The sequence below is a fragment of the Sminthopsis crassicaudata genome, chromosome 5 (genome assembly GCF_048593235.1).
Source record: "Sminthopsis crassicaudata isolate SCR6 chromosome 5, ASM4859323v1, whole genome shotgun sequence".
NCBI classification, from domain to species: domain Eukaryota; kingdom Metazoa; phylum Chordata; class Mammalia; order Dasyuromorphia; family Dasyuridae; genus Sminthopsis; species Sminthopsis crassicaudata.
Window position 1 is genome coordinate 86,108,699 of NC_133621.1, and position 27,330 is coordinate 86,136,028.

The window sequence follows — 27,330 nt, forward strand, 5'->3', positions numbered from 1 at the left end:
TTGTGAAGGGCTTTAAAAATCAACTAGACATTTGTATTTATCACGGAGAAAACCATGCCCTAGAGTTTATTGAATAAAGATATAAATTTAGTCAAACTTAGGCCTATGGAAAATTGTGTTGGTAGCTACATAGGGCATGGATTGGCACAGTTGAGACTTTAGCCAGGGAGAGCAATGAAGAGGCTCTTTTCTAAGAGAAAGGTTGGCAGTAGAGAAAATATGAAAGATGTAGGAGCAGAAATGGCAAGATTTAGAAACTGACTCGATATGTGGTAGTAAGTGAGAGTGAAGAACTGAGGAAAGCCTTGACTGGAAAGTTAGTGGTAACCTCAACATAAATAGGGAAATTTAAAGGAAAAGTGATTTTTGGGAGGAAAGATGATTAATTCTGTTTTGGACGTACTGAATTGGAGATGTTTGGGGACATTGTTTGAAGTTTCCAAAGGCATTTAAAGATGGGAAGAAACAGAACTGGGGGAGAGAAATGAACTTATTTGGGAGTCAAATGTATAAAGATGAATGAATGCATGCTTGAACATGTATGAACAAAAAATTACTAAATATTTGCAGAATCATGTACTAAGTACTGGACTAAGCATCTAAATTGACAAGATCATGAAGAGTGAATATAGAGAGAGAACAGAAGAGTTTTAAAGTATGCCTTTGGTTAGGGAGTGTGATATGACCAGAGTGAATATAGAGAGAGAACAGAAGAGTTTTAAAGTATGCCTTTGGTTAGGGAGTGTGATATGACCAGCAAAGTGAAATGCACTTAGTGATTATTACCTGTTTATGTGTTGGCATGAAAAATAGAAATATAAGAGAGACTATGTGTAACACAAGTAAAGATTGGTCTGTGAAGGAAACATGTTTGCTAGCTTGAAGGATAAAATCAGATCAATTGTTGATGATTTAGTTTTTATGTATCTTAATTTCTCTTGAAAATTGTATACTGCTCTATGTGAAAAGGAAAGTTTTAGAAGTACAATTGAAAATCCATTTAAAGAGTGGAGGCAGGCAGTGTTTGCAACAAACTGCCCTTATGACCTTGATCATTATTTCTCCTTAAACCCTAATGGCGGTAATCTAGGATTCCCAATAGCCTTGGGAATAGAAGTAATTTCAAAACCAGCCTAGTCCCCAAAGCCACTATTAAAAATAGGGTGAAATTGTAGAAAAGTGACCCATCTTCCTCATCAGCAGCAGCAACAACCACTCCAACAACAATCTGATACCAACAGGTAGGCAAACATAGAAGCATTGGAGTGACAGCAGACCTCTGGTATTACTTCCATGCTAGCGCTCTCAGGCATTATCAATTACAGAAGGGGTAGCCATCTCCTACCAGCTGCTGCCAAAAGGTAGGCAGGACAGTGGGGCCTTTTCTTTTTAACTCCATGTGTATTATCTTCCCCATTAAAATGTGAACTTGAGAGCAGGGACTGTTTTACTTTTCTCTTTGTATCATACTTAGCACAGTGCTTTTTGTACATAGTAGGCACTTAAGAAAGTGTACTTAGGAAAGATATTAGCTAACTAATAATAAAGTTATTACTACTGTAGCAGGTAGGTACCCTTTTGATGTACTTTGCAAAAAGGGAAATTCCAGTGGTGATAAACTTTGTTCCATTTTCTTTTTTGCTTGACATCAAAGTCTATATGTGCTACTTGAAATCATATCCTCTACCTCTTTGTCATATGAACCATGAATTGAAATGAGATGAGCTAATAGAAAGAGTGCTAAAAATTTGGGTACAGGTCTCCCTTTTGTCATTCACTAGTATGTTGACTGTTGATGTTTACCACTCAGCCTCTTACGGCCTCCTTTTCTTCATCTGTGGAGTGAAGAAGTTGAATTCTTTGTGGACTCCAAGATTTTTCTGGTACTTATGTCCTTTGAGTATTTATGATCTTAGTATGTATTCTAGTTATTTGAATAGTAGTGATAACTAATCTTTATTATTTTATCTATATATTAATTTGAAGCCGGTATCCTCAAGTAGTTTAAGGATACAATACATAGTCACAGATCCAAATAAAGTCGACTGTTTTTGTGGGGAGAAAAAAGGATGAAAGGAAACCTAGTGACTTAAAAATTCAGTTAAAGAAACAGTTTTGTTTTGGATAAAGATCCACAAACACTTAGATAGTCCCTCTCTACAATCTAGTCAATTATAAGTATTGTCAGTTCATCTATGCAGCATCTTTCAAATATATCCTGTCTTCTTTCTATGTTGCCAACACTTGAGAGTTGTTCTTGTTACTACCCACTTCTACAATAGCCTTCTAATTGGTGTTCCTACTCTTGTTTTCTATAGCATGATCCTTCTTTTATATAGTTGCTTATACATCAATCTGTTCATATTACGCTTCCATTTAAAAATCTAAAATAACCTCCTGAGTAAATAAGACATCTGCCTCATATTCAGAATTCTTTTTAACCCAGTACAATAATGATTTCCAAAGTTATCTCAAATTATTATCCTCCATGCCCCCTGATTTTCAGCCAAATTGGATAGCAGTGAAAAATAATCCAAACTATCTGGCCTGCCCCCATACCATATCTCTTCCCTTTCACCCTCCCCCATTTAATCCCAATTCACTTCGGTCTACTTGAATTCCAGAATTCCTTTATCTGACTGTAATCTTTTATCAACTGTGATTTTTCCATATTCGTTAAGATCCCTGTATGTTAAAGTCATCTTTAACTTTACTATCTTTGTTTCCACCCCTCAATTATTCTTGTCTATTTTCTTGCATTCTTATATCAATCCTTCAGCTCTCCACTATTCTCTATTCTCAAATCCCACATTGCTTTGTCCTAGTAGTAGCTTCTTGCCATATCCCAATACTCTCTATTATTATTATTATTGTTATTATTATAGCTTTTTATTGACAAAACATATGCATGGATAATTTTCCAGCATTGACCCTTGCAAACACTTATGTTCCAACTTTTCCCCTCCTTCCCTCCACCCCCTCCCCTAGATGGTAGGCAGTCCTATACATGTTAAACATGTTAAAGTATATGTTAAATACAAGATATGTATACATATTTATACAGTTATCTTGTTACACACACACACACAAAATAGGATTTAGAAAGAAGGTAAAAATAAGCTGGGAAGGAAAAAAAAATGCAAGCAAAATAACAGAAAAGAGTGCAAATGCTATGTTGTGATCCACACTTATTTCCCAGTGTTCTTACAGCTGGTTCTGTTCATCACTGATTATTTGGAACTGATTTGGTTCCTCTCGTTGCTGAAGATAGCCATTTCCATCAAAATTGATCCTCATATAGTGGTGTTGTTGAAGTGTATAATGATCTGGTTCTTCTCATTTCACTTAGCATCAGTTCATGTAAGTCTCTCCAACTCTCTCTGAAATCATCCTGCTGGTCATTTCTTACAGAACAATAATATTCCATAACATTCATATACCATAACTTATTCAGCCATTCTCCAATTGATGGGCATCTACTCAGTTTCCAGTTTCTTGCCACTACAAAGAGGGCTGCCACAAACATTTTGGCACATACAGGTCCCTTTCCCTTTTTAAAGATCTCTTTGGGATATAAGCCCAGTAGTAACACTTCTGGATCAAAGGGCATGCATAGTTTGATAACTTTTTGAGTATAGTTTCAAATTGCTTTCCAAAATGGTTGGATCCGTTCACAACTCCACCGACAATGCATCAGTGTCCCAGTTTTCCCACATCCCCTTCCAACATCTGTCATTATTGTTTCCTGTCATCTTAGCCAATCTGACAGGGTGTGTAGTGGTATCTTAGAGTTATCTTAATTTGCATTTCTCTGCTCAATAATGATTTCAAACCCCAATACTCTTAACATTTACCTCTGCTTCTACTCATGTACTCCTATATAAAGCTCGAAAAAATCACGAAATTGTGCTGTCCATTATCTGGACCCTTATTGCTACAATGCAGTCTTTATTGATGCGGAAGCAGCTGGATTACAGAGTGGATAGAGCTTTAGACCTAGAAGTGGGGAGTACCTGAGTTCAAATCTTGTTTCAGATATTAGCCAGGTAATCCTGAGCAGGTCCCTACTACTACTAAACTACTAAAATACTTTTTTAAAAAATACTTCTCCCTACAGTGAACTTTGTTTCTTTTAAAAGCTCTTTTGACACTTTTTAGCTGAAGATCTTAACTTTACCTAAAAATATGATGCCATTCACTGAGAACTCTCACCTCCTCATCTCAAATCACTCATTGATTTATCTTCCATTGTTTTATATTTCTTCTAGTTTCATTCAAAGAGGTAGTCCTTGCCAAGGCTAACCTATCCTTTACATGAAATCTTGATCGCATCCCGTTAATTTCTTTAGCAGGTTTTCTACCACTATTATCCTTTTTCTTCTCTTCCTATCTATTGGTTCATTGTTTTTTTGCCTATAAACATGTCCATCCTTAAAAAACACTCATGTGACCTGACCATCCAATTTAGCTATATTCCTATATCTTCCTATTCTTTCCCTTGAGAAAGTTATCTTTAGTTGGTGCCTCCACTTCTTTTCTAAAACTTTTTCAGTCTGGCTTCTAATTTTATCTTACTCCCTACAAAATTAGTAGTGATCTCATAGGCAGCTAGGTGGTGCAGTGGATAGTGGATAGGCAGACATTTGGCCTGAAGTGATGATTTGAATTCAGATGTAAGTCTCAGATATGAGCAGTATGGTTTTGGGCAAGTCACTTAATGAAAGCACTTGGCTTCTAGGGTTGTTGTGAGGATCCAATATGATAATTTTTTATAAAGCATAGGTCTTGGCATAAAGGCATTATTTTTATTGTTATATATCTCTCTCTATAGAATTATAGATAATATAAGAATGTTGTATATTATTTTTATTGTTATAGACATCTATTATTGTTGTCTTGCTAATTGCCAGGTCAAGTGATCTTCTCAGTTCTGATCCTCCTTGATCTCTGCAGCATTTAATATTTTTTAAAATTAATTTTAAAATTAAAATTTTTTTGACAGTACATATACATGGGTAATTTTTTTTTTTTTAACATTATCCCTTGTATTCACTTTTCCAAAATTTCCCTTCCTTCCCTCTACTCCCTCCCCTAAATGACACACAATCTCATACATATTAAATGTGTTACAGCATTTAATAATGTTAATCATCTCCTTCTGTATTCCTCTGGTTCTCTATTTCTCAAATGCTCCATTTCAGTCTTTTTTTGTTGTTTCTTCATTTGGGTTGTACTCACTAAACATGTCTGCCCCCTGAAACCTCCTCTTTTTCTGCTATTTTACTTGACTGTCCCATCAGCTCCTAAGAGTTCAATAATCATCTTTTGCAGATAATTCTTAAATATGTATTCAGCCCTGGTCTGTCTCCCGAGTTTCAGCCCTTCATCATTAACTGCCTTTGGTATATTTTATTGTTCATAGACATTTTCTTTTTTTTTTTTTTTTTTTTTTTTTTTTTTTTTAATTTAGAATTTTTTTCCACAGTATATATGCATGAGTAATTTTTTTTTATAGATATTATCCCTTGTGTTCATTTTTCCAAATTATCCCCCCCTCCCTCTACTCCCTACATTTTACATATGTTACAATATAACCTAGATACAATATATGTGTGTAAATACCATTTTCTTGTTGCACATTAAGTATTAGATTCCGAAGGTATAAGTAACCTGGGTAGATAGAGTAGTGCTAACAATTTACATTCACTTCCCAGTGTTCCTTCTCTGGGTGTAGTTATTTCTGTCCATCATTGATCAACTGGAAGTGAGTTGGATCTTCTTTATGTTGAAGATATCCACTTCCATCAGAATACATCTTCATACAACATTGAAGTGTACAGAGATCTTCTGGTTCTTCTCATTTCACTCAGCATCAGTTGATGTAAGTCTCTCCAAGCCTCTCTGTATTCCTCCTGCTGGTCATTTCTTACAGAGCAATAATATTCCATAACCTTCGTATACCATAATTTACCCATTCTCCAATTGATGGACATCCATTCATCTTCCAGTTTCTAGCTACTATAAAAAGAGCTGCCACAAATATTTTGGCACATACAGGTCCCTTTCCGCTCTTTAGTATTTCTTTGGGGTATAACCCCAATAACAGCAATGCTGGATCAAAGGGTATGCACAGTTTGATAACTTTTTGGGCATAGTTCCAAATTGCTCTCCAGAATGGCTGGATTCTTTCACAACTTCACCAACAATGTATTAGTGTCCCAGTTTTCCCACATCCCCTCCAACATTCATCATTATTTGTTCCTGTCATCTTGGCCAATCTGACAGGTGTGTAGTGGTATCTCAGAGTTGTCTTAATTTGCATTTCTCTGATCAATAGTGATTTGGAACACTCTTTCATATGAGTGGATATAGTTTCAATTTCATCATCTGAGAATTGTCTGTTCATATCCTTTGACCATTTATCAATTGGAGAATGGTTTGATTTCTTATAAATTAGGGTCAGTTCTCTATATATTTTGGAAATGAGACCTTTGTCAGAACCTTTAACTTTAAAAATATTTTCCCAATTTGTTAACTTCCCTTCTAATCTTGTTTGCATTATTAGTATTGTTTGTACAGAAACTTTTTAGTTTGATGTAATCAAAATCTTCTATTTTGTGATCAATAATGATCTCTAGTTCTCCTCTTGTTCATAGACATTTCAAACTTAAAACTCATTATCTTTCTCTTAGACCCTTTCCTCACCCTAACTTCTCTCATACTTCTCTTGACCTCAGTCACCCTCATTCATAACCTCAGGATACACTCAAACTCATTCGATGTTAACAAGCTTGTTGGCCAGTATTCTTTTCATTTATAGCCACCATTCTAGTTCAAGCTCTCATCATTTCTCAGTTGGACTACTGAAGTTGCTTTCTAATTTGTCTCCCTGCCTCACCTGCTACTCCAATGTTGTCTTCATTCAGTTAACATGGAGACTCCCTATCACTTTCAGGAACAAAAGATGTAATCCTCTGACATTGAAATCTCATCACAACTTGACCTCTTCTTCTCTTTGCAGTATTTTACATCAAGAATATTGTCCTACTTGCTATTGCTTAAACCTGACGCTCTTATTCCTTGTCTCTTTGCTTTTATACTAGTAGTTTTTTATCCCTGGAATTATCTTCTTTTTCACCTCTACCTCTTTCAAAACTGGGCCAAAATCTGTTCTTCTTTACAATGACTTGCCAGTCCCCACAGCTGCTTTCACCCACATATCTTATAATGAAGTTATGTAGATGGTAATTATCTGAGGCCCTTGAGGGTGAGAACTGTTTTTGCATCTTTGCAACTCTAGCACTCAGCACATATAATAGTAAGAGCAAAATAAGTGTTCAATGATTAATTTTATATTATTTTATACTTTCTGCTATTTACTATGTCTAAAATGCTTTCTTTTTCCTTTCTCTTATTCTTCATTGGTTGAATTCCTACATATCTTAAAACCTAACATATATCACATCTTCTATTAAAATGTTTCTAAATTCTTCCATTTGATGATTATTTTTACCCTTGATCTCACATGATACCTTTTTAAAAATTAACCAATGTACTTATGTTATGTTATAATGAGTAATGTTTTATATTATAAATTATATTGACATAGCTATCTGTCCTCCATTAAATTAGATATTTTCCCTTCTTGAGGGAAAGGTCTTTTTTTTTTTTTTTTTTTTTTTTTTTAAATCAAAACATTATATATTTCCTAGAATATAACAGTCATTTGCATCTAGTAAATACTTAAAAAATTTTTGCTGTTATATAAATATGTGTATGTGTATGCATATAATAAGTTTTGAGTCTTTAAGATTTCTGGACCTTTTTTGTTAATAATTTTTAATACTTCTTGGATAAAAGTATAAAAAAGTTATTTAGTGTATAGTCCTATTTTGTAGATAAGTTTCTCAAACTTTGGTTACTAGTATCTTTGTACTGTAAAAAATTACTGAGGATCTGTCCAAAGAGCTTTTATTTATATAGCTTATATTGATAAATATTTATCATATTAGAAATTAGAATTAATTTTTATTTGTAGACCCCCAGAAAGGGTTTCTGAGACACCCAGTATTCTCTGGACCACATTTTGAGAACCACTTTTGTAGATGATTAAAGTGAAACTAAGTTATTATTGTTGTTGTGATTATTAAAGTGATTTGTCCAGGCCATAGTTGCAGGAACTATATTCTTAAAACAGGATAATTAGGAGAGAACTTTTATTGTATGAAATTTGTTGATGTTTTGCTATTAGTAAGCCATGAAAGTAGTAATGGAGGGATTAGAAACTATAAGGGAAAATCTTAACAGATTAAAATTTACCAACCTAAGTCCGTAAATACCAGATGTATAAATACTAGAGCTTGCAATAAATACTTCCAAATGCAGACCAAATTTGATTATAATATAATTGGGAAATATTTAATAAAACAAAAATACAATAAACACAGCACACTTTAAAATTTCAGTGATATTGTAGTCCACAGTGATCTTTACATACAGATTAATGGGCCCCTTTTTTATTTAAATGTTATACCACAGACTGAAAGTCAGACAATATTTGGAATAATATGGTGGATTAAGGCACTGAATTTGGAATGAGAAAACTTGGGCTTTAATCTGAGCTGTACCACTTAGTTTCAGTTGACCATGGACAGGTAAATCAACAGTGTCTTCTTCTATATAATGGAGATGAAGTTGATATTCAGTAGAAGGCCTCAGCTTCAAATCTTGTGATCATGTAATCTTTTCCTAGATTTCAGTGCATTTGAAAGGAAAAAAAAAAAGTGTTCAAGATCAAGGGTTATCATCACATAAGCAAAATTATTTAGGAATATATGTTTTTTAAAATTAAATTCTCATATAACTAATGAAAATAGCATATTGAAATGCTGGTTAATAATGTAACTTATTTGGCAGCTTATCTTCCCCTAGTTTGGTTATTATGGATACAAAATTTCTAAATTGGTCTCAAACTTTGCTACTAACTAGTTATATGGTCATGGATAAGTATCTGCATATTTGTTTTTCTTTCTGTTATAATTCTAGTCTGGGCAAAAGGACATATTAGAAGTGTTAGGGATATTTAAGTTGGTGTGTCCCTTTTGGGAAGAATTGAGGGAAAACAAGTACAGGTGCAGGAGACTGGGACTGTACATGGCTCTGGCTCCTTTTGGGAGTTCAGGTGGGATGGGGTCTGGAGGACTTAATGGGCCTTCATTCACTTCCTCATAGGGAATTAGAGAGGACTATATATAGATGAGTATCATGAAGCATGTTTCATTTTAATTATTTTCTTGTTTTTAGATGAACAGAACTTTATGCTCCGAGATGCTGAAGCCGAAGTGCTCTTCTGTTTCAGTTTGGAGGAGTCCTTAAAGAGAGCACATGTCACACCACTTTTCAAGGTAGGTAGGGATTGTTCAAAAAATGGAGGTGTTTTCATGACTTGCATCATTCACCAAGTGAATCTTAATTGAAACTCCCGCCATTGAAAATATGATAGAAGCAACAATCCACATTTTATAAAATTTGATTATTAAAAGAATTTCTAGTTAGTCACATTCCTTCAGGTTAATGAAATGATTTCATTTTCAAGGTCAAATGCTAGTGCACTTCAATAAAATACAGTCATTGTTTATATTATTTAGCTTTGCTATTTTGAAAGAATTGGTATTTTAAGCTAATAGTAATAGCAATTTTTGATCAGTACACACCTAAGGAAAATTTAGAGCTCATTTTGGATTCTCAGTATAAGATTTGTACAGTTAAGTTTTTAATTTTTCAACAAATTTCCATAGCACTTCACTTATTAATAACCAAAAGAAAACTAAATATAAGGCATTAACTTTTATGGCCTTGTTTTTGTTGTTGTTCTGAATGTGTGTGTTTGTATGTTTCAGATAAAATGACCTCTTCCATTTCAGGGCAAAATACTATGTAAAAACTTTAAGATAATAAATGTAAATGTATTATATTTAAAACAAAAAAAGAAATAACTATATTAATATGTTTCTGTTTCTGTCTGTGACCAAGTATTGTTTTATTGTGAAGTAGATATAAATGTGAAATAGATATAAATATATATTTATAAATATAAATATATATAAATATAAATGAATGTTATCATATGAGTGTCTAAAATTAGCACATATGAATTTGTTGAATTTCTATCTGACCAAGTATTGTTTTATTGTGAAATAGCTATAAATATAAATATATATTTATAAGTATAAATATATATAAATATAAATATAAATGAATGTGCTCATATGAGTGTCTATCAGCACATATGAATTGGGGCTGTCATATTTGAATAGGTAATTTAGTTTAGGATGCTGTAGTTGTGAAATATCTCTAGTTGAAGTATTTATTGGGCATCTGCTATATGCTGCTGATAAGAGTGGGTACGGCAGTATAAATCATTGAAAACATTTCAGTTCTTTTAGGAAATTGCCTAGTTAGTTTTAAATTATAGTTAACATTTATATGTTGCTTTATGTTTAGCAAAGGACTTTACAAACATCTCATTTGATCCTCACAATGACCCTAGGAGGTCAATGCCAATATGGTTGCCATTTTATAGATGAGACAGTTAAGATGACAGGAAGAATAAGTGACTTGCCAGTGATCACACAGATAGTATCTATCTGATTGATGCAAGATTTGAACTTTGGTCCTTCTGACCCTCAATTCTAACATTATCCATTATGCCTTCTCTCTTTCTGTCAGTTAAGTTAGTAGTACATATATATCTTAGTGATTTGAAAGTACTTGATTTATACTGAACCAAACTTATGAAGCTAAAAGCATTGAGCTATCTATTGGTTTGGTTTTGTTGAGTTTTCAACTTGGTTCACAAGTTATTTTCCTCTTCTTCTTCTTCTTCTTCTTCTTCTTCTCTCTCTCTCTCTCTCTCTCTCCTTCTCTCTCTCTCTCTCTCTCTCTCTCTCTCTCTCCTTCTCTCTCTCTCTCTCTCTCTCTTTTTTTTTTTTTTAAAGGCAAAGTATTTTTATATTACACCTGGAATTTGTCCTAGTCTTTCAACCATGAAAGCTATTGTGGAATGTGCAGGAGGAAAAGTATTATCTAAGCAGCCATCTTTCCGAAAACTCATGGAACATAAGCAAAATAAGGTGAATATAAGTAAAATAATCTCTTAAATTAACTTAAATTAAATTAATTGTAAGATTTAGAATTTGAGAATTGTTGTGTATTATTTAAACTTATTATATTCTCTTCCTTAGAGTTTGTCAGAAATAATTTTAATATCCTGTGAGAATGATCTTCACTTATGTCGAGAATATTTTGCAAGAGGAATAGGTAAGATCAGATTGTCATTACTACTTTTTATGTATCTGTCATCAAAAGTTATTTTTACTTAAGTGATTATTTTTGTTATCTTTTAGATGTTCATAATGCAGAATTTGTTCTTACTGGAGTACTTACGCAGACACTGGACTATGAATCATATCCTTTTTAAAAGAGATTGTGAAATACTGTGATAGTGATTCGCTAAGAATAAGAAAACAGTGAATTTTGCCACCTCCCTTGCTTTTTTCTAAACTTATCTTTCATTTCATTTATTTATTTATTTTTAAAGTTTTATGATAGTACTAGCAAGTACCTCTTTCATGTGTTTCTTCATGCTTTGAATTTCAGGCAATTTTGTAGAATAAGAAAATTTTTTCTTAGTTCCTCAAAAGATTTTCTTTAGATAAAGCTTTTATATGACTAAAATACTCAAAGGAGAATTTTTTTTTCTTTTTTTGGGCCAGACCTATACCATTATTTTCCTCTGGCAATATAGAATGGCAACTCTTCAGAATTTATAGTCCTATTGTATTGTAGCATACATAGTGTGATTAAATCACTTGCCCAGGGTTATGTGTCAGAAAGTCTAGGTCTTCTTGACTTTAAAACTGGGTCTTTTAATCTAATGTATTGCTTTTTGAATACAATTTTGTAAAAATTGAAAATATGCAGGGAAAAGAAATGTTATTTTTAACCACTTTTTGAGTTTGTAGCCCTGTAGAATGGAATTGCATTTGTTGGTTTGTTTTTAATAATGGTTAACATTTATATGATGTTTACAATACTTTATGTAGCATTTTACAGAATCGATGTGACTGTGGTTACACAGCTATTAAGCATTGAAAGCAAATCTTTTGACTCTCAAGTGCATTGTTACTTCATGAACTTGGATGGGACTTTGGGAGATAGTAAAAGACAGAAGGGCCCTGACATGCTGTGGTTCATGGGGTCATGAAGAAATTTACATGAACAATTGAACAACAACCAAAACTACAAGTGTTACTTCTGTTGAATTATTCTGTCTCTTTAAGGATCTTTCATTATAAAATAATTAAAATCACTTTCCAGTTTAAGTTTTTAAAATTGATTTTAGAAATGAATTGTTATCAATGCAAAAACAATTCTTAAGTTAGTTATTCCTTAAGTTTTTCTTTTATATTGGAAATGTCAAGGTTTATGGGATTCATTTTCTCTTAACAATATGTTTCTGCATTGATCACAGGGAAAGAATTTTTCATTTAGATTAACATAAGTTAAATTAGTCTTTATAGATTATCTAAAAATAATGATTTTTAGCTTCCCTTGCAATTTCTGCCATCCTGCCACCATCACTAAAGGGGGAGTAGAAGGAGGCCAAATAGAATTGAGACCATTTACATTTTTTGTTATTTCATATGTTACTTTGGCCAAAAAGTAACATAACAAATGGCTTCTCTCCTGGTGATTGGGTTTAGCCTTACTTAGCTGAGCTTATCTATCCTTTGTAAGAGACATACTGTGTTTCTTAGATTGCACTGTAGGTTTTCTGGCATAGTAGGACATATATGAGCTTAGCCTGTACTGACCAAGCTTTGAAAACTTGAGTCACCTCCACTGACAATGAATCATTAGAATAGGACTTTGAAGAGGTCAAACCAAAAAGCTTTAGTTTGAAACTTTAGATGAAAGTACTTTTTAAACCATAACATGCTATACAGAGAATAATAATTCATATTTCAAAAGTATGAATCATTAGATGAAATTGGAGCTATTTACAGTCTGTACAGTAGTTGACACCTTTTAAGAGCCCTTTAACTACAACATTGTTGGATTAAGGATTAGATGGAATGATGTGAGAGAGAGTTAGGCTTGCTCTGTTTTATAGATGATGAAATATTTAGACTTAGGTTAAATTTCTCAGGATCTTATGGCTGATTCTAAAATTTACTGGTCCACACTTTTTCTACAATCTCATATTACAAAGAATTTATTTTTCATTGGTTTTAAGATGGTAGGTATTGCCCAATGCTCCAGATTTCATAGAATCAAGGAATAGGAGAGGTTTAGAGATTCCCTGGATCCCCTTCACTTAGAAGGAAATCAAAGGCCATACAGCCAAAAGAACTTGCACACAATCACAAAGCAATTAAACAGCTGACTTTCTTTCCATAGTTATCACATTTTCTGTCTCCTTTGCTCACCCTTTTTTATTCCCTCCCTCCCTCCTTTTTTTTTTTTTTTTTTTAAGTTTTCTTCATCCTGCAGATGAGATTAATCCCAGAAGTTTATATTTGGCCACAGAAAACAAATGTTTTAGCTTCCCACCAGAAAATTTGCCGCCTTAACATCAAAGGCCATTCTAGTTTTTGGAAATAACCAATCAGTTAATTTCCTTATTTTCCTGGGACTGGTTCATTTCTTGTGTTGGATTACTGCAGATCAGAGACAGGACCAACAAGAAAGGTTCTTAACCTTCTGTATTATTTTTGCGCACTATGTTGAATAAACAGTTAGGAACATGTGCAATATTGTAGTAGAAATAGTAATAGTAATATTAGTATTATATAATAAAATAGTAGGATTAATTATAAAAATAAGCAATAATAGCTAGAATTTATGTGATGCCTACTATATGTTAGGCGCTTTGCTAAGCATTTTACAAACGTTCTCTCATTTAATCCTTATAATCATCTGTGAAATAGGCTCTGCTATTATCCCATTTTACAATTGAGGAAATTGAGGCAAACAAGATAAGGGACTTGCCCAAGGACATAGAGCTAGTAAATGTCTGAGGTTGGGATTTGAACTCGGGTATTTCTGACTCCAGGTCCAGATATGTATTAAATGCTTAGCCTAGTGCTTGGCATGTAATAGGTGCTGTTAATAGTGCTTATTCCCTTGTTCCTTTCCCCCTTATTCAGGATTTGAATTTGGATCTTTTTGACTGCTGATTGATTCTGCATTACAGAACATTGTTTTTTCTTTGATAACTGCTTTAATGAAAGAAACAGGATTGCTAGCAAGGAAAAGAGGAAACAATTTAAAATTAAAAGGAGAATGAGATCATCATAGAACAAGGCATAGAGTAAGAGGAATTGGTGCCACAACTTCCTGCAGTGTAGTGTGGTAACTAAAAGCAGTAGATTTAAAGGAAACCTGAATTCTGGACTAGTCACCTTGTGCTGTAGAAACGAAAACTGAGGTTCTAAAGTAATTATCAAATTTGTGAGCACTCTTCCGAAAAATGCTGTTTATGTTAATATGTTATTTAGAAACTTATTAGTGCACTCAGCTTTTTATTAGTAATAACACTTGAATTCTTTCTTTTTTGGAGACTGCTCTCTAAAAATAAAATTTATCACTTCTTGTAGTGAGATCTTAATGTAAATTACAGTACCATCAACTTTCAAGAGCTTTGATAAAAATGTGATGATTACTTTTTCTGCTTTTCTTCTGATATTACCCAAATGAAAACCTGTTTGGCCATTCCTTCCCAACCAAAAAGAAGAAATACTATGTATAATATATCAGGTAGCACATTTTAGAGGAATTAATCTTAGTGTTCTGTGTCTCATTCAATTGATCTTATCCTTGTATAGAATGGTATAGAATATTAAAGTTTGGAAAACATTCTTGAGGATGGGGGTAGGCATTTGTGTGTAGAACATGTGTGTTGTCAACCATGGCAGGAGAGAGGAGAGTAGGTAGAGTATGCTTAGCAATCTGAAGACAAAACTTATCATGTGTCATAGCCTTCCTTGACACTGTATACTTAACTTTAATAATCTGTGACTACACCTAAAACTGTACTTTCAATTAGATATGTAAGTTTAAGTTTCTTTTTACATTGTTTTCTACGTTATTTTCCTCAACAAGCCTACATATAAATTTACTTGATGGTATCTGAAATGTGATCTTTCTTCAGAGCCCTTGGAGCACAAAATCTGGCTGTTGTAGTTATTGGATAAAATTAACCAGTGCTTCCTGCAGATGCTCTTGTTTTCCAGTTGCTTTCTTTAGGTGGCAAGCCATTTGAAGCAGGAAAACAAAATACCTGCATCTTATTAAGATGTGTAATTTTATTCTGAGAAAACATAAATTATTATGTTTTGTATTATATGAATTTAAGAGCCCACATTAGGTTTTATGATTCCTTTGCCAGTTTTTAAAATGTTTTATATAACTGGTATAGAACTTCAACCAAAAGTAAAATATGGGTGTAAATAAGGGCCTTGCTATCTCTTTAAATTATGGATGTTGAAAAATTAAAATGTTTTGTACTTTGATTATTTTTATTTCTTATACTGTTTTCTTTTATATTGATATCTTGCTCAAGTTTTAAATAAATGTAATTTTAAAGTTTACCTAAATGTGGTTCTGGTTTGACTGTACACTCTCCTGCTTTTAAGGAATTTTAAAAGGCCATTCTTCTAAATTGTTGAAAACACTTTCTTAAAAAGTTAAAACTTTTTATGAAATATTTGACAATCTAATAAAGATTAGGATGTACAGAACAATAATACTATGGCATTGTAAATCAGTATAAGAAGTTCATATAACTTAAAACATATAACATGTTAAAGTCTCATTTATTGAGGAAAATATTCTAGAACCCTAAATATAATCCTGTAGTATCAGACATAATAGTTTTAAATATAAAGTAATAGATCATACTCTTTGTGACTTCATCTTACAGTAAGTTCAATTAAGATATTTCCTAAAATTTGCCTCTTATTACCTGGCATATTGCTGCATGCTTACAGGCTTCCTGCTGCTGGAGAGGTTGAGGCTGATGGATCACTCAGATTTTGAATTACAGTAGAGCTAAAGCTAAATTGATATCCACTCAAAGTCCAGGACTAGGACAATGAGCCTCTGATAGCAGAGGACATCAGGCTGCCTAAGAAGGGGCAAACCAACTCAGGCTGAAGGTGGAGCAAGGCAGCAGGAGGATCAGGGATGTAATGATCATTGTACTAATATAAATGTATGGAATACAAAATAGTCAGAAAATATACTTTAAGCCCTCTGTGCTAATCTCTGAGAGATAAAGAAAAAAGGGGAATAACTTGTCTTCAAGGAGCTTAACAAATACATGCATAATAGCTATAAAGTTACTTTAGAAGGAAAGGAACTAGTAGATGCCTGCTGCTGAAGGTGACTTGAATTAGCAACTCACGGAAAGTGAGGCCTTTCAAGAGGCAGAGTTTAGCAAAAGCATTTCCCATCTAGAGGATAGCCTATTCAAAGACACAAAGACTGGAGATCATCCAATCCGGCTGGACCGTGGAGTATGGAGGTAAGTGATGTGTAAGAACATGAGAGGAGTTTCATAATAAGAGGTAATAGGATTTATTCAGGCAGTCACTAAACATTGAGTCTACTGTATAACAGGCATTGTGCTAAGTGCTGCAAATACAAAGAAAAGGAAAAGGGAGTCTCAAAGTGAAGTCTCAAAAACTTCACAGTCTAATGGTAGAGATAATGTGCAAACCAGTTATGTACTTACATGCTATAAATAAGAAAATTGGAAATAGTACAATAATTAAGGGGGAATCTAGAAACTAAGAAAGACTTCCTATAGAAGATAGGACTTAAGGGAAGGCAAGAGGCAAAGAATAACAGGCATGGGAGTCAGCTTTTGAAATGACTGGGATGGAGAGATGTCCTATTCAAGAAATAGCAAGGAGGCCACTAGAAATAAAAAATATGTATGTAGAGGGACGTGAGGTATAAAAGAAGACAGGAAGGGGAGCAGATCATGGAAGTCTGAACGCCAAAAGATTTTATATTTAATCTTAAAGATACAGGGAGCCCAATGAGTAGGGGGGAAAGGTATGATCTGTGCTCTAGAAAGATTACCTTGGCAAGTGAATGGAGAATAAATTAGACAAGGGAGACTTAAGGCAGGAGACCAAGGTGGTTTTTGCAAAAGTGCAGCCATGAAATTATGTTCCATGAAGGACTGAAATAGGATAGTGACAGGGTCTGCAAAGAAGAGTGTGAACTAGGAAAAGCCATTAACAACAAATGGGGAATCAAGGAATGCTTCATATGCAGAAGGTGGTGCTTGGGACTGTGCTCTGATATGTAGAAGTGAAGAAAGAGAAGAGGACAAAAAGGTTATGGAAGGTATTAAAAGCCAAAGGGAAGTTTTATATTTGATCCTAGAGGCAATAATGCAGTTACTGGATTTTATTGAGTTTGAGAGGGACTTGCATTTTAGAAAAATCACTTTAGCAACTATGTGGATGATAGATTAGAATGGGAAGAGGGTTTTTATTAGCTACTTAAGTATAGATAGTTGTATTGTGAACTTTTGAGGGGATTTATATTTAGTCTTGCCTACTACATATACACATTTACATGTATGTAGCTAACAAAGGTTTCCATTTTTCTCTCACCTTGAAATTTTCTTTTTTTGCTGTTGCAGCATTCTACTCTCCTGCAGACACAGTCAATATTAATTTTCCAGAATTAAAAATGTGGTTTGGCTTTTTGTTTTTGAGAAAAAATAACATAGCACTTGATGGCAGAAGTGTAGATAGAAATAGTTTGGGAATCCTTTAATAATTTGCAAATTCACAAGGCCTATTGAGTTACTCTTAAAATGGTTAGTAAGACATTTTATAAACCCAAAAGTGAGTAAAGATTAGAAATGTGGTAGAGATGGATTGTGAAAATGGAATCTGGAAACCATGATGGGGAATAGTTCAAGGAAAAGTCTGCATAGGCCATCTGTGAGTAACTCACAGATGAATTATTCATCTCATTGAGCTCATAGTGACAAATAGAGTTGACATCTGAAAAATCATTCCTAGACATTGTGTGATAGAGTACTGGAACTTGACAAATTTATGGGTGGAATATAGGTTTCCTGGATTTAAATGACCCAAAGATCCCTTAATCACTCTGAGCATTAAATCTGGAGACAGGGTCTGGTTTATTTGCCACAGCACAGTACCTGGCACAGAGTAAGCAGTTTATAAGTGCCTATTGACTTGACAAACTAGGTAATAATGGGCAAAGCACTTAAGTCTTAGTTTTCTTACCTAAAATGTGATGGTTGAACTCAGTGACCTGAATACTCTTCCATCTCTAAATCTGTGATCCTCTATCCTATGACTCACAAAGCTGTCTTCCTCCAAGGAGCGGATTTTAATGTTGTCTCTATATTCCCAGTAATTAATATATAGTAAGTTCTTAATAAGTGCTTATTGCTTCTTGACTGGTTGTAAACATTGTATGATTTAATAAAGTGAGGGGAATTTAAATGCTAATGTCATGACATTGTCACAAAATTAATTCTAAAAATGTTCTATGAGTTAACCTTTGAGTAATCTGACAATATAAATCCTGAAGCGACCATTCTCTTGTTATAATTACTTTGAAATAGATATATTATTACAACTTTTGAATAGGTGCTAAAAAATAATTTATATTTTGTTTTGTATCAGAATTTCAATATTCTCCCTATCCCTTCTCCATCCCAAATAAGACATTTTTTAAAGAAGAGGAAAGAGACAAATCCACAAAATCAATCAATACATTTAAAAACTCTGTAAATATATGCAATATAATTTATCCATGGACCTCCTACCTCTGTAAAAACAGGATGGAGATGTCTTCTCATATTTCTTCTTTGGAGCCATGTTGAGTTTTTTTTTGTTGTTTTTGCATCAAAAATTATTGATTTTGTGATTATGCTTTTTATTTACATTGTTATAATTGAATTGTCTTCTGGGTTGTATTTACATCACTTTTCATCAGATTGTGTATTTTTTGCCATGTTTTTCTGCATTCATCATTTTCATTATTTTTTACAGGACATTAATGTTGCATTAAATTCATACCACAATTTGTTTAGCCATTCCCTAATCAATGGACATGCACTTTGTTTCCAATTCTTTGTTAGCACAAAAAGTACTGCCGTAAATATTTTAGTTTATATAGGGACTTTATTCTTATCCCTTGGGCTGTGCTCCTAGCAGTGAAATCTCTGGGTCAAAAAATATTATAGTTATTTATATAAATCCAAATTATTTTTTCAAAATTGCTGTATTACTAATTCATGACTCCATTCCTGTGCCTATCTTCTCAAAAACCCTTTATCAATGACTGCCCATCTTTTGTCATATTTACCATTTTGTTGGTTTTAAGTGAAACCTCATGATTATTAGTGATGTGGAACATTCTTTCATTCAGCTCTTATGGGAACAGGTTTTTCATGTCTGTTGACTATTTAATTTGAGATTTAATTTTGACCACATATGTTTAGTTGTCTATATAGCTTGAATACCACTCCTGTATGTAGTTACTTTCAGTTAGAGATGTAAGTTTAAACACTGAAAGTTGTGCTTTTAAGGTAGTGTTTTAAATATTTGTAATGCCTATCACCGTGTCCCCTAATGCAGACATTAGTTACCTCTGGTACAATAGATGGAATCACATTGCTATTGAAAATGCCCTAATTAATACTAGAGAAATACTGGGAGTGAGGAGTTTTTTTTTTTTTTTTTTTTTTTTTTTTAAGGTTGGAGCATAAATTGGGTTCACATGAACTATTTAAAGTGCTGTCATACTACAGAAAGGATTGAAGAAAAGTGAATATAATTATGGAAAAAATGAACCCCTTGAGTAAATGGAACTATAATGCATCTGTTTCATCATCACTGGAGACAAGGTGTTTATTTAGCCAACAATACTAGTATGACTGATTTGATTAACCTTTCAATTAGAATAAAAAAAGAGACTGCCAAGAAATAGTCCTTAAAGATCTACAGGAGCTGTCGAGAGCCAACTGGCTTACCCAGATGTTAGACATTTATTAAGTAACTAGGAGTGTTTTGGATATGAAATTCCAAAAACTGAAGATTTGTGGTAGGAGGGTATTTTTGAAAAAATTGACTTTTCACATAAAAAAGGTGATACCCTAGTTTTCACTTAGCCTGGCTGTTCTCATCAAAGTAGAGGATGAACAGCTGGTATGTTTAAAGAATAAGCAACTGTGTGTTGCTAATGTGGCTACAATAATTTATCTTGAAATATCTAATGTTTGCAGGACTAATACTTTTGCCAATAATTATATTGTTAACCTTAGAGAATAATTTTTTTTCTCCTCCCTGAAATGTATAGAACTTAAAAGCCAATGGGTGAAAGTGTCAATATGAAACATCTGAATCAGAAGAAAACATGTAAGCATAAAGATGTGCATTTCTTGTAGTTATGTGTGAGAGAAGAGTTTTTTGGAAAAAGCTTATCACTATTGAATCAGATATTTAATCAACTAATCAGTAAATATTTATTAAATTCCTATTGTGTTCTAGGCAGTGTGCTGTAATGGAGATAGGACAAAACCAGAATAAGTCTAAGGAACACATTGTATAAACATAAATACCAAGTAAATACAAACTAATTTGGATGATTGGGAGAGGCATTAGCAACTTGGGACAGGGAACAAGGATAAGAAAATCATCTAGTAAGTGAAACTTGAGCTGAACCTTGAAGGAAACTAGACAGAGGTAGAAGCACTCACAGGTGTGAGGGATAGTCTAGTGAGAGGCTGTAATCTGTGCAATCTGTTTAGTCTGTATGGAGGATGGAGATGAAATGTACCATATGAAGAACAAGTCTAATGTGGTTGGACCATGATGTGTCCAAAGGGGAGCAGTATGTATGAATCTGGAAGAGTAGACTAGAGACAGATAGGACTTCTAAAGAAAGCTCTGCCATCATCTTAATGGCCATATTTCCTTCTGTTTTAATATCTTTCCTGTTGATTTGTCTACTTGTGCTTTAGGTTTTTAACTGAATTTTCTTTTCCAAGATCTTTGGTAAGTTCAGTGTTTTAGTAAATTCAGTATATCTCCTTATGATTCCTTTCTCTTTGATGGTGGATTCCATGGAGACTGAGACCTTAAAGATGTTTTAGCCTCCTCCCATGTTATGAAATTTACTTTTCACCAATCTTGGCTCCTCAGGGGACTGAATTGGCCCCAACTGGATGCTGTTTCCTTCAAGGCTGGTGCAGCTTCCTCTCCTTATACCCACACCCACCCTCATACCCATATCCCAGTGTACTGCTCTTGTTCCCTTGTACTATGCTAGAAAGACTTCAAATTTGCTGCTACCAATAGATTGCTTTCCAAAGATCAACCTAAGTTGATCCCTCAGTTCTTTGGTCCTCTGGCTGAGTGTTTTTACTTTTCTGTGCCTTATTTTTGGTGAGGATATACCAAGAAGGAACACAAGCATTCAGAAAATCACAAGGTAGGCATTTTATTACTCAAACTTCTAAAAGTGTGTGGCTCCTTCACCCTTCAGATCCACAGGCACACAATGGTAGTAGGTAGTACCCCAATCAACAGACATACATTGGGTTAGTATCCCAATCAAGAACACAGATCTCCTGCCATTATATCTGATTGTTGTTGCTGGGCAGATTTACAAGAGATTGAATAGCATGGGATCTTTAGGAAGTCAGTCATTGGATATTCTTATTAAATGCAAGGATATTGGGATTAGTAAAAGTTAGCTAACACACGCGGATTAGACTTGGTCAATTCATAATTTGCTAATGCTGCATTGCTAACCCTGAATGTAGCTGACCAAAATGGGTATGTAGGAGTTTCCAGTACATAGATGGGTCAATTAGTGGTCCAACTTGGAGTCACTTCTGTGATCTAGGGCCTTGCAGTATGCCAATCTTCACATTCCCCCTGGTCTTTCTACAAAGAGTTGGACAGAGTTGAAGCAGCACTAGTAAGGACATCACTGGGTGGATTTCAGAGGTCAAGAGGTTGTACTACCCTCCCAGGTAAGAGTGGCTGAGTATTGAATAAGTGCCTTTTTGGTATCTTGGTCTGTAGAGATAGCTGCACTTTGTCTCTTGCACATAATTCCCATGTTATGAAGTTTTAAGTTTATGAGAACTGGAGAAAATGTTTAGTCTTCCAAATTGGTGTGTAATCCAGAAGTCTCCTTAACTTCTTTGTGGCTTGTTTCCTTATTAATAGAATGGAAGACATTGTAAAAAATAATTTCTAATGGCCCTTTTCATTCCTCACATTCTGGTTTTATCATTGCTAATATTTCTATATTTGGATTCTTTACAAGAAAGCTTGTCATTCTTATAAGGTGAACTCCTTATTGAATGAATTTTGATTAACTGAATGAAAATTTCTGTAGTGTTTTTTATGTGTCAGACACTATGTGAAATAATAAAAATATAAGTGAGACAGTCTTTGCTTTCAAAGTGCTTAGTTCTAATAGGAGAAGACAACATATAGAGGAGAATATTGGCCAAGTAAGGAAATTTTGATCTAGGGAGTGACAGGAATGTTGAGTTTAGATAATAAAAATATTTATACAGTGAATCAGTGTTGACTGCAGTGCATGAAATATTTCAACTCAGGTAAGATACTCATTGGAGGAATACCTGTGCTAATGAAATCCAAGTCCCTTGAAATATGAATATATCATTAACTCTTCATTTCAATCAGATGGCTAAGTGTTGAGGAAAGCAACACAGAATCAAGTGCACTGATGGAATAAAAGTTTCCATAGAGGGAAAACAGAAGGCTTGTATAAGTTTCTAGCATGGAGAACTTAGCAAGTTCAGGTTAAGATTCAACATAACAAGGAGGAGGAGGTTTCATCAGCATACCAGGGATGAGTTAGGGAGAGGACCAAACATGGGAGGTAAGGAAGGGCTAGGGATAAATCCTTTCAAAATTTTCATGAGTATTTGTGTATACCTATCCATATTCAATAATAGTATGCCGTATTTTTGCTTTATGGGGGTTGATGAACATAAGTATTTGTCTGGTTTGTGGTTCTCTTTAAAGCCTTACTCCGATGCTTTCTTGTGGCATTGAGATGATTGGAGCTTCTTTTAAGGCTATGCCAGCAGTGAATAAGCTCTGCCAGATTGTACTATGCTAGAAAGACTTCAAATTTGCTGCTACCAATAGATTGCTTTCCAAAGATCAACCTAAGTAAATATTGACAAGTTCATCACCAGTAGATTGGCCACTTGCAAATTAATTCTTTGGTAATGACAACACATAAAATAAAAAATACAAAATAGCTCTCTATTGTGTTTGATCCCTTGCCATTTCTGATGAGGGAAGAGGGTAAAAGCCACAATTTTTAGATTATCCATGAACAGAAAAGCAAAATGGTATGAGGGAGAAAGGGCAGGTCTACAAGAAAGATTTGGGTTCATAGCCTACTTTTGACTCAGGATAACTTTATGACCTGGGAAAATGATTTCTCAATGCCTTTAGCAACTCTCGTAAGACTATAAATTGTAGAGAATGTGTTGGAGAATCGGAGAATTCCCTATATCAGTGAAGTGATTGGTCTAGTCCCCTATCTTGATAAACATTAATCTGTTTAGTATTACTCCAAATATATATCTGTTCTCCAGTAATAAAACTACTGGAGGAAATGTAACATCACTCTTGGTATTCTCACTATAAATGGAGTCAAAAGATTGCAAAGGAAATTGTAAGTCTTATAAGATAGGAAAAGGCTGTTTAAATTCCATAATCATAGACTATAATGAGCTAAATTCAATAACCTCCCATTGCTTGAGTTCTATAAGTTGATAATTTTGTATGGCTTGCAAATGTTATAAATAGCCAAATGGCCCTTGACAGAAAAAAAGGTTCTGTTATAAGGAAAAATAAAGGAATTTTATCATCTTTCTAGTATGATGAAAAAAATTTATGAAACATTTATTCATCTCATGTTTCAGTGTTCATGATCAATATTTACAAAAATACTACAATAAAAATAATTCTAGCTTGTAACAGAAATAGTTGTAGAGGGTTAAGTAGAGGAAGTTTACAGTAACTTTGCAAGATGTTCAAAATTAAATCATTCTTTAATAATAATTTCAGGGCAATGGTAAACATAAGAGTTGGAAAATATGTTGGGAATCATGGCTCAGGAATAAAGAATGAGGGGGTCAAATATTTCTAGATTTCACAGAAACCTAACACTTAGAGATAACACAAATACTTTGAGAAAGATTGGGAAGCATTAGGTATTTTGAAAGAATTGATTTTAGGCATGTGCTGATTGCTTCCAGAGTATAAAACTCCTAATTGATAAAAGTTCCAAAGAGTCAAATTTGGGCTTCAAATAGAAAGAAAAACTTTCCAGTTATTAGAGTTTTCATAATTAGAGAGTTATAGGATCCCCTGGGAAGGAAGTGAGTTCCTTTTACAAAAGATTTGAGCAATGACTAAATTTTCTAGAAAGGATTTTTGAAGGGTTGGGCTGGAAGAATTTGAAATTCAAAATAAATTATAAAAGCTTTTTTTTTTTTTTTTTAAACTATATATTCTTATCCTTTGACCATTATCTATTGGAGATTGGTTGTTAGCATGTTTCCTTTATAATTTTTAGCTGCAATGATTTTGTTTGTGCAAAAACTTAAAAAAAATTTAAAAAACTTTTTATGTAATTGAAATTGCCCTTTGTAAATTTTCTGTGAACTTCTTTATCCTTTGTTGGGGCAGCCAGATGGTAGGGTAGTGCGCCTAGGGTAAGGAAGACCTGAAATCAAATTTCATTTCAAGACATTTGACTTGGGGTATTTACTAAGACCGTATAATAAAAACTGACAAAAATACCTTCCTAAAAGTTTGTGTCATGTTAGAGCATATGTGGCAGTGGGGTCAGATCCTTACAGTACTTGTGCCCAACCCTAAGCCATAGATATAGAATAGTTTACTATGAGCTCCTAGAGAACATTATATTTTAGAAAAGAACATTACAGTAAAACCTTTTTTTCCAATTTTTCCCCTCCTTCCCCTCACTCTCTCCCCCAGATGGCAGGTATACCAATTCTTTGTAGAGCTTTGCTTTTGCTTTCCTCACCATGAGTGGTCTGATACAGTGTTGCCAATCACTCCTGTTCTGGGGATAATGGTAGAGTTTCAGGAGAAAGATAGGAAATCTTTTTTTTTTTTTTAATAGCTTTTTAATTTACAAGATACAGGCATGCTGAAAAATTACCATTGACAATTGTAAAATGTTAGAATTCTTACAAGGTGCTAAGTCAATGGAATTGATAGAGACAATAATTGTCTAATTTAGCATGGTACTTAACAGTTCTCTGGTTCAGTACTTTCCACAAGATTCACACCTTTAAGAGAGCATATATAAGGAGGAGCTCCCACAAGCCCACAGAAGCCCACAAGCCCACTTTTGGAGGCAGAGTCAGATTTATTCCAACTTCCACCTTTGTGCTGGATGGAGACATTGGGGGGACGAGAGGCTGAAGCTGGCAGAGGCAAAGGATTAGCTGCAAGAGCAGCTCTCCGAACCAAGGAGAGAGAGATAGGCCTCTAAGACAGCCAACCGGGCCCAAGGAAGGAGACAATACTTGGAAAGAGAAAATAAAGGATCTGGACTTTAAGTCCTGGCTCATTTGAGATGATTATTGAACTGAACTGAAAGGAAGGCTGCTTCCAGAAGACCCCCAAGAAACCTGCTCCTAGAGAACATTATATTTTAGAAAAGAACATTACAGTAAAACCTTTTTTTCCAATTTTTCCCCTCCTTCCCCTCACTCTCTCCCCCAGATGGCAGGTATACCAATGCATGTTAAATATATTATAAGGTATATGTTAAATATAATATGTGTATACATATTCATACAGGTATTTTGCTGCATAAGAAGAATTGTACTTTGAAATAATGTACAATTGTAGCGTGCTGTTGTCTCCAGACGCTGCCAATCACTCTCTGGGGGGAGATCTGCTGTGTCAACTCAAATCTCTCGGACAGATTCTTCTTCCTGTAGAGAACCATTGTCTCCAGACAGTTGCCGTTAACTATCGTCCAGAGAAGTGACTTCCCTTCCTGCAGAGAGCCCCGTCAAGCCTGATGTAGCACAGAGACTTCTCCTATCTCTGGAGTGCTTAGCACTTAGCACTTAGTAAGAACCTAATATCTCATTATCTCATTAGCACTTAGTAAGACCCTAACATCTCCCCCTTTCTTTTGATTTAGAACATAGGATAGTCATGACCTTGAAACATAAATCCATCAATATGGGAGGTATTACACATAATTACATAAATTACATAAGCACATAGTAACATAATACATGCTAGAAGTATGTAACAAATAACATGATCAAATAATCATAAATTGAAAATTTATAAATGTCCATAAGTCCATTGTCCATTAGTCTCATCTTGTGTTAGGAAGTCCAATGATTCCTGCTGGTTTTTAAAGTTCTTTAACAGTCTTCTTATTAGCCATGCTCTTTCAGTGTCAGATGTTTCTTAGATTTTCTCCTTTGTTTTGAGGTCTTTCTCTTTTTCTGTCTCTCTCTGATGGACAAGGCAAATACGACTCATTGGCACCCATCTGATTCCTTCTCCATCTGAAGAAATACAAGCAAACCCTCTCCCCCAGGCAGTTAACCTATCTGGTCCCTTCCATTCACCACTTTCTGGGTCTCTCCACATCACCTGGCGATTATCTAGGGGCAGTGGAGCTGCTCGCACTGGACACTGCCCTTCTGGTGGGTTATAAAACCTGTCTGCCGGAGCCATTGCATCTTTGTCAAAAATTAAAAAGTTAATGGTATAGAGAACTAAATTTAGAAGTTCTCTAGGGTTACTCGTGGCTCCCCCTTTCTTTTGTTTTTGGAGGAGTGTCTTATTATCTCTATTTCTTCTCTCTACTATTGCCTGCCCTTGAGGATTAAAGGGTATGCCCGTGGTATGTAAAATCTTATACTGTGCACAAAAGTGTGTAAAATGTTTGGACGTATATGCAGGTCCATTGTCTGTTTTTATTGCTTGTGGCACACCCATAATTGCAAATGCTTGTATAAGGAATTCAGTGACCACTCGGGCTGTCTCTTTTGCTGCTGGCATTGCAAATGTGAATCCTGAAAAGGTATCTATCACGACATGAATAAAAGATAGACGACCAAAAGATTTATAATGGGTCACATCCATTTGCCAGATTTCATTGGGTCTCAAACCACGAGGATTCTTCCCTGGAGGGAGT

At 34.3% G+C, this 27,330-nt stretch overlaps 1 protein-coding gene across 2 annotated transcripts in view; it reads left to right on the top strand.

The window, feature by feature from the left end:
* PAXIP1 (PAX interacting protein 1) overlaps positions 1-15,653 on the top strand; it is an 80,153-nt gene extending 64,500 nt beyond the window's left edge. For both annotated transcript variants that reach the window (XM_074267338.1, XM_074267339.1), the window contains 5 exons: positions 9,304-9,404; positions 10,998-11,132; positions 11,244-11,319; positions 11,406-11,465; positions 15,170-15,653. In XM_074267338.1, coding sequence (XP_074123439.1) covers positions 9,304-9,404; positions 10,998-11,132; positions 11,244-11,319; positions 11,406-11,465; positions 15,170-15,186 — 389 coding nt within the window. In that variant the 3' untranslated portion in view covers positions 15,187-15,653. The remainder of the gene's footprint in view (positions 1-9,303; positions 9,405-10,997; positions 11,133-11,243; positions 11,320-11,405; positions 11,466-15,169) is intronic.
* Positions 15,654-27,330: the final 11,677 nt, after the last annotated feature.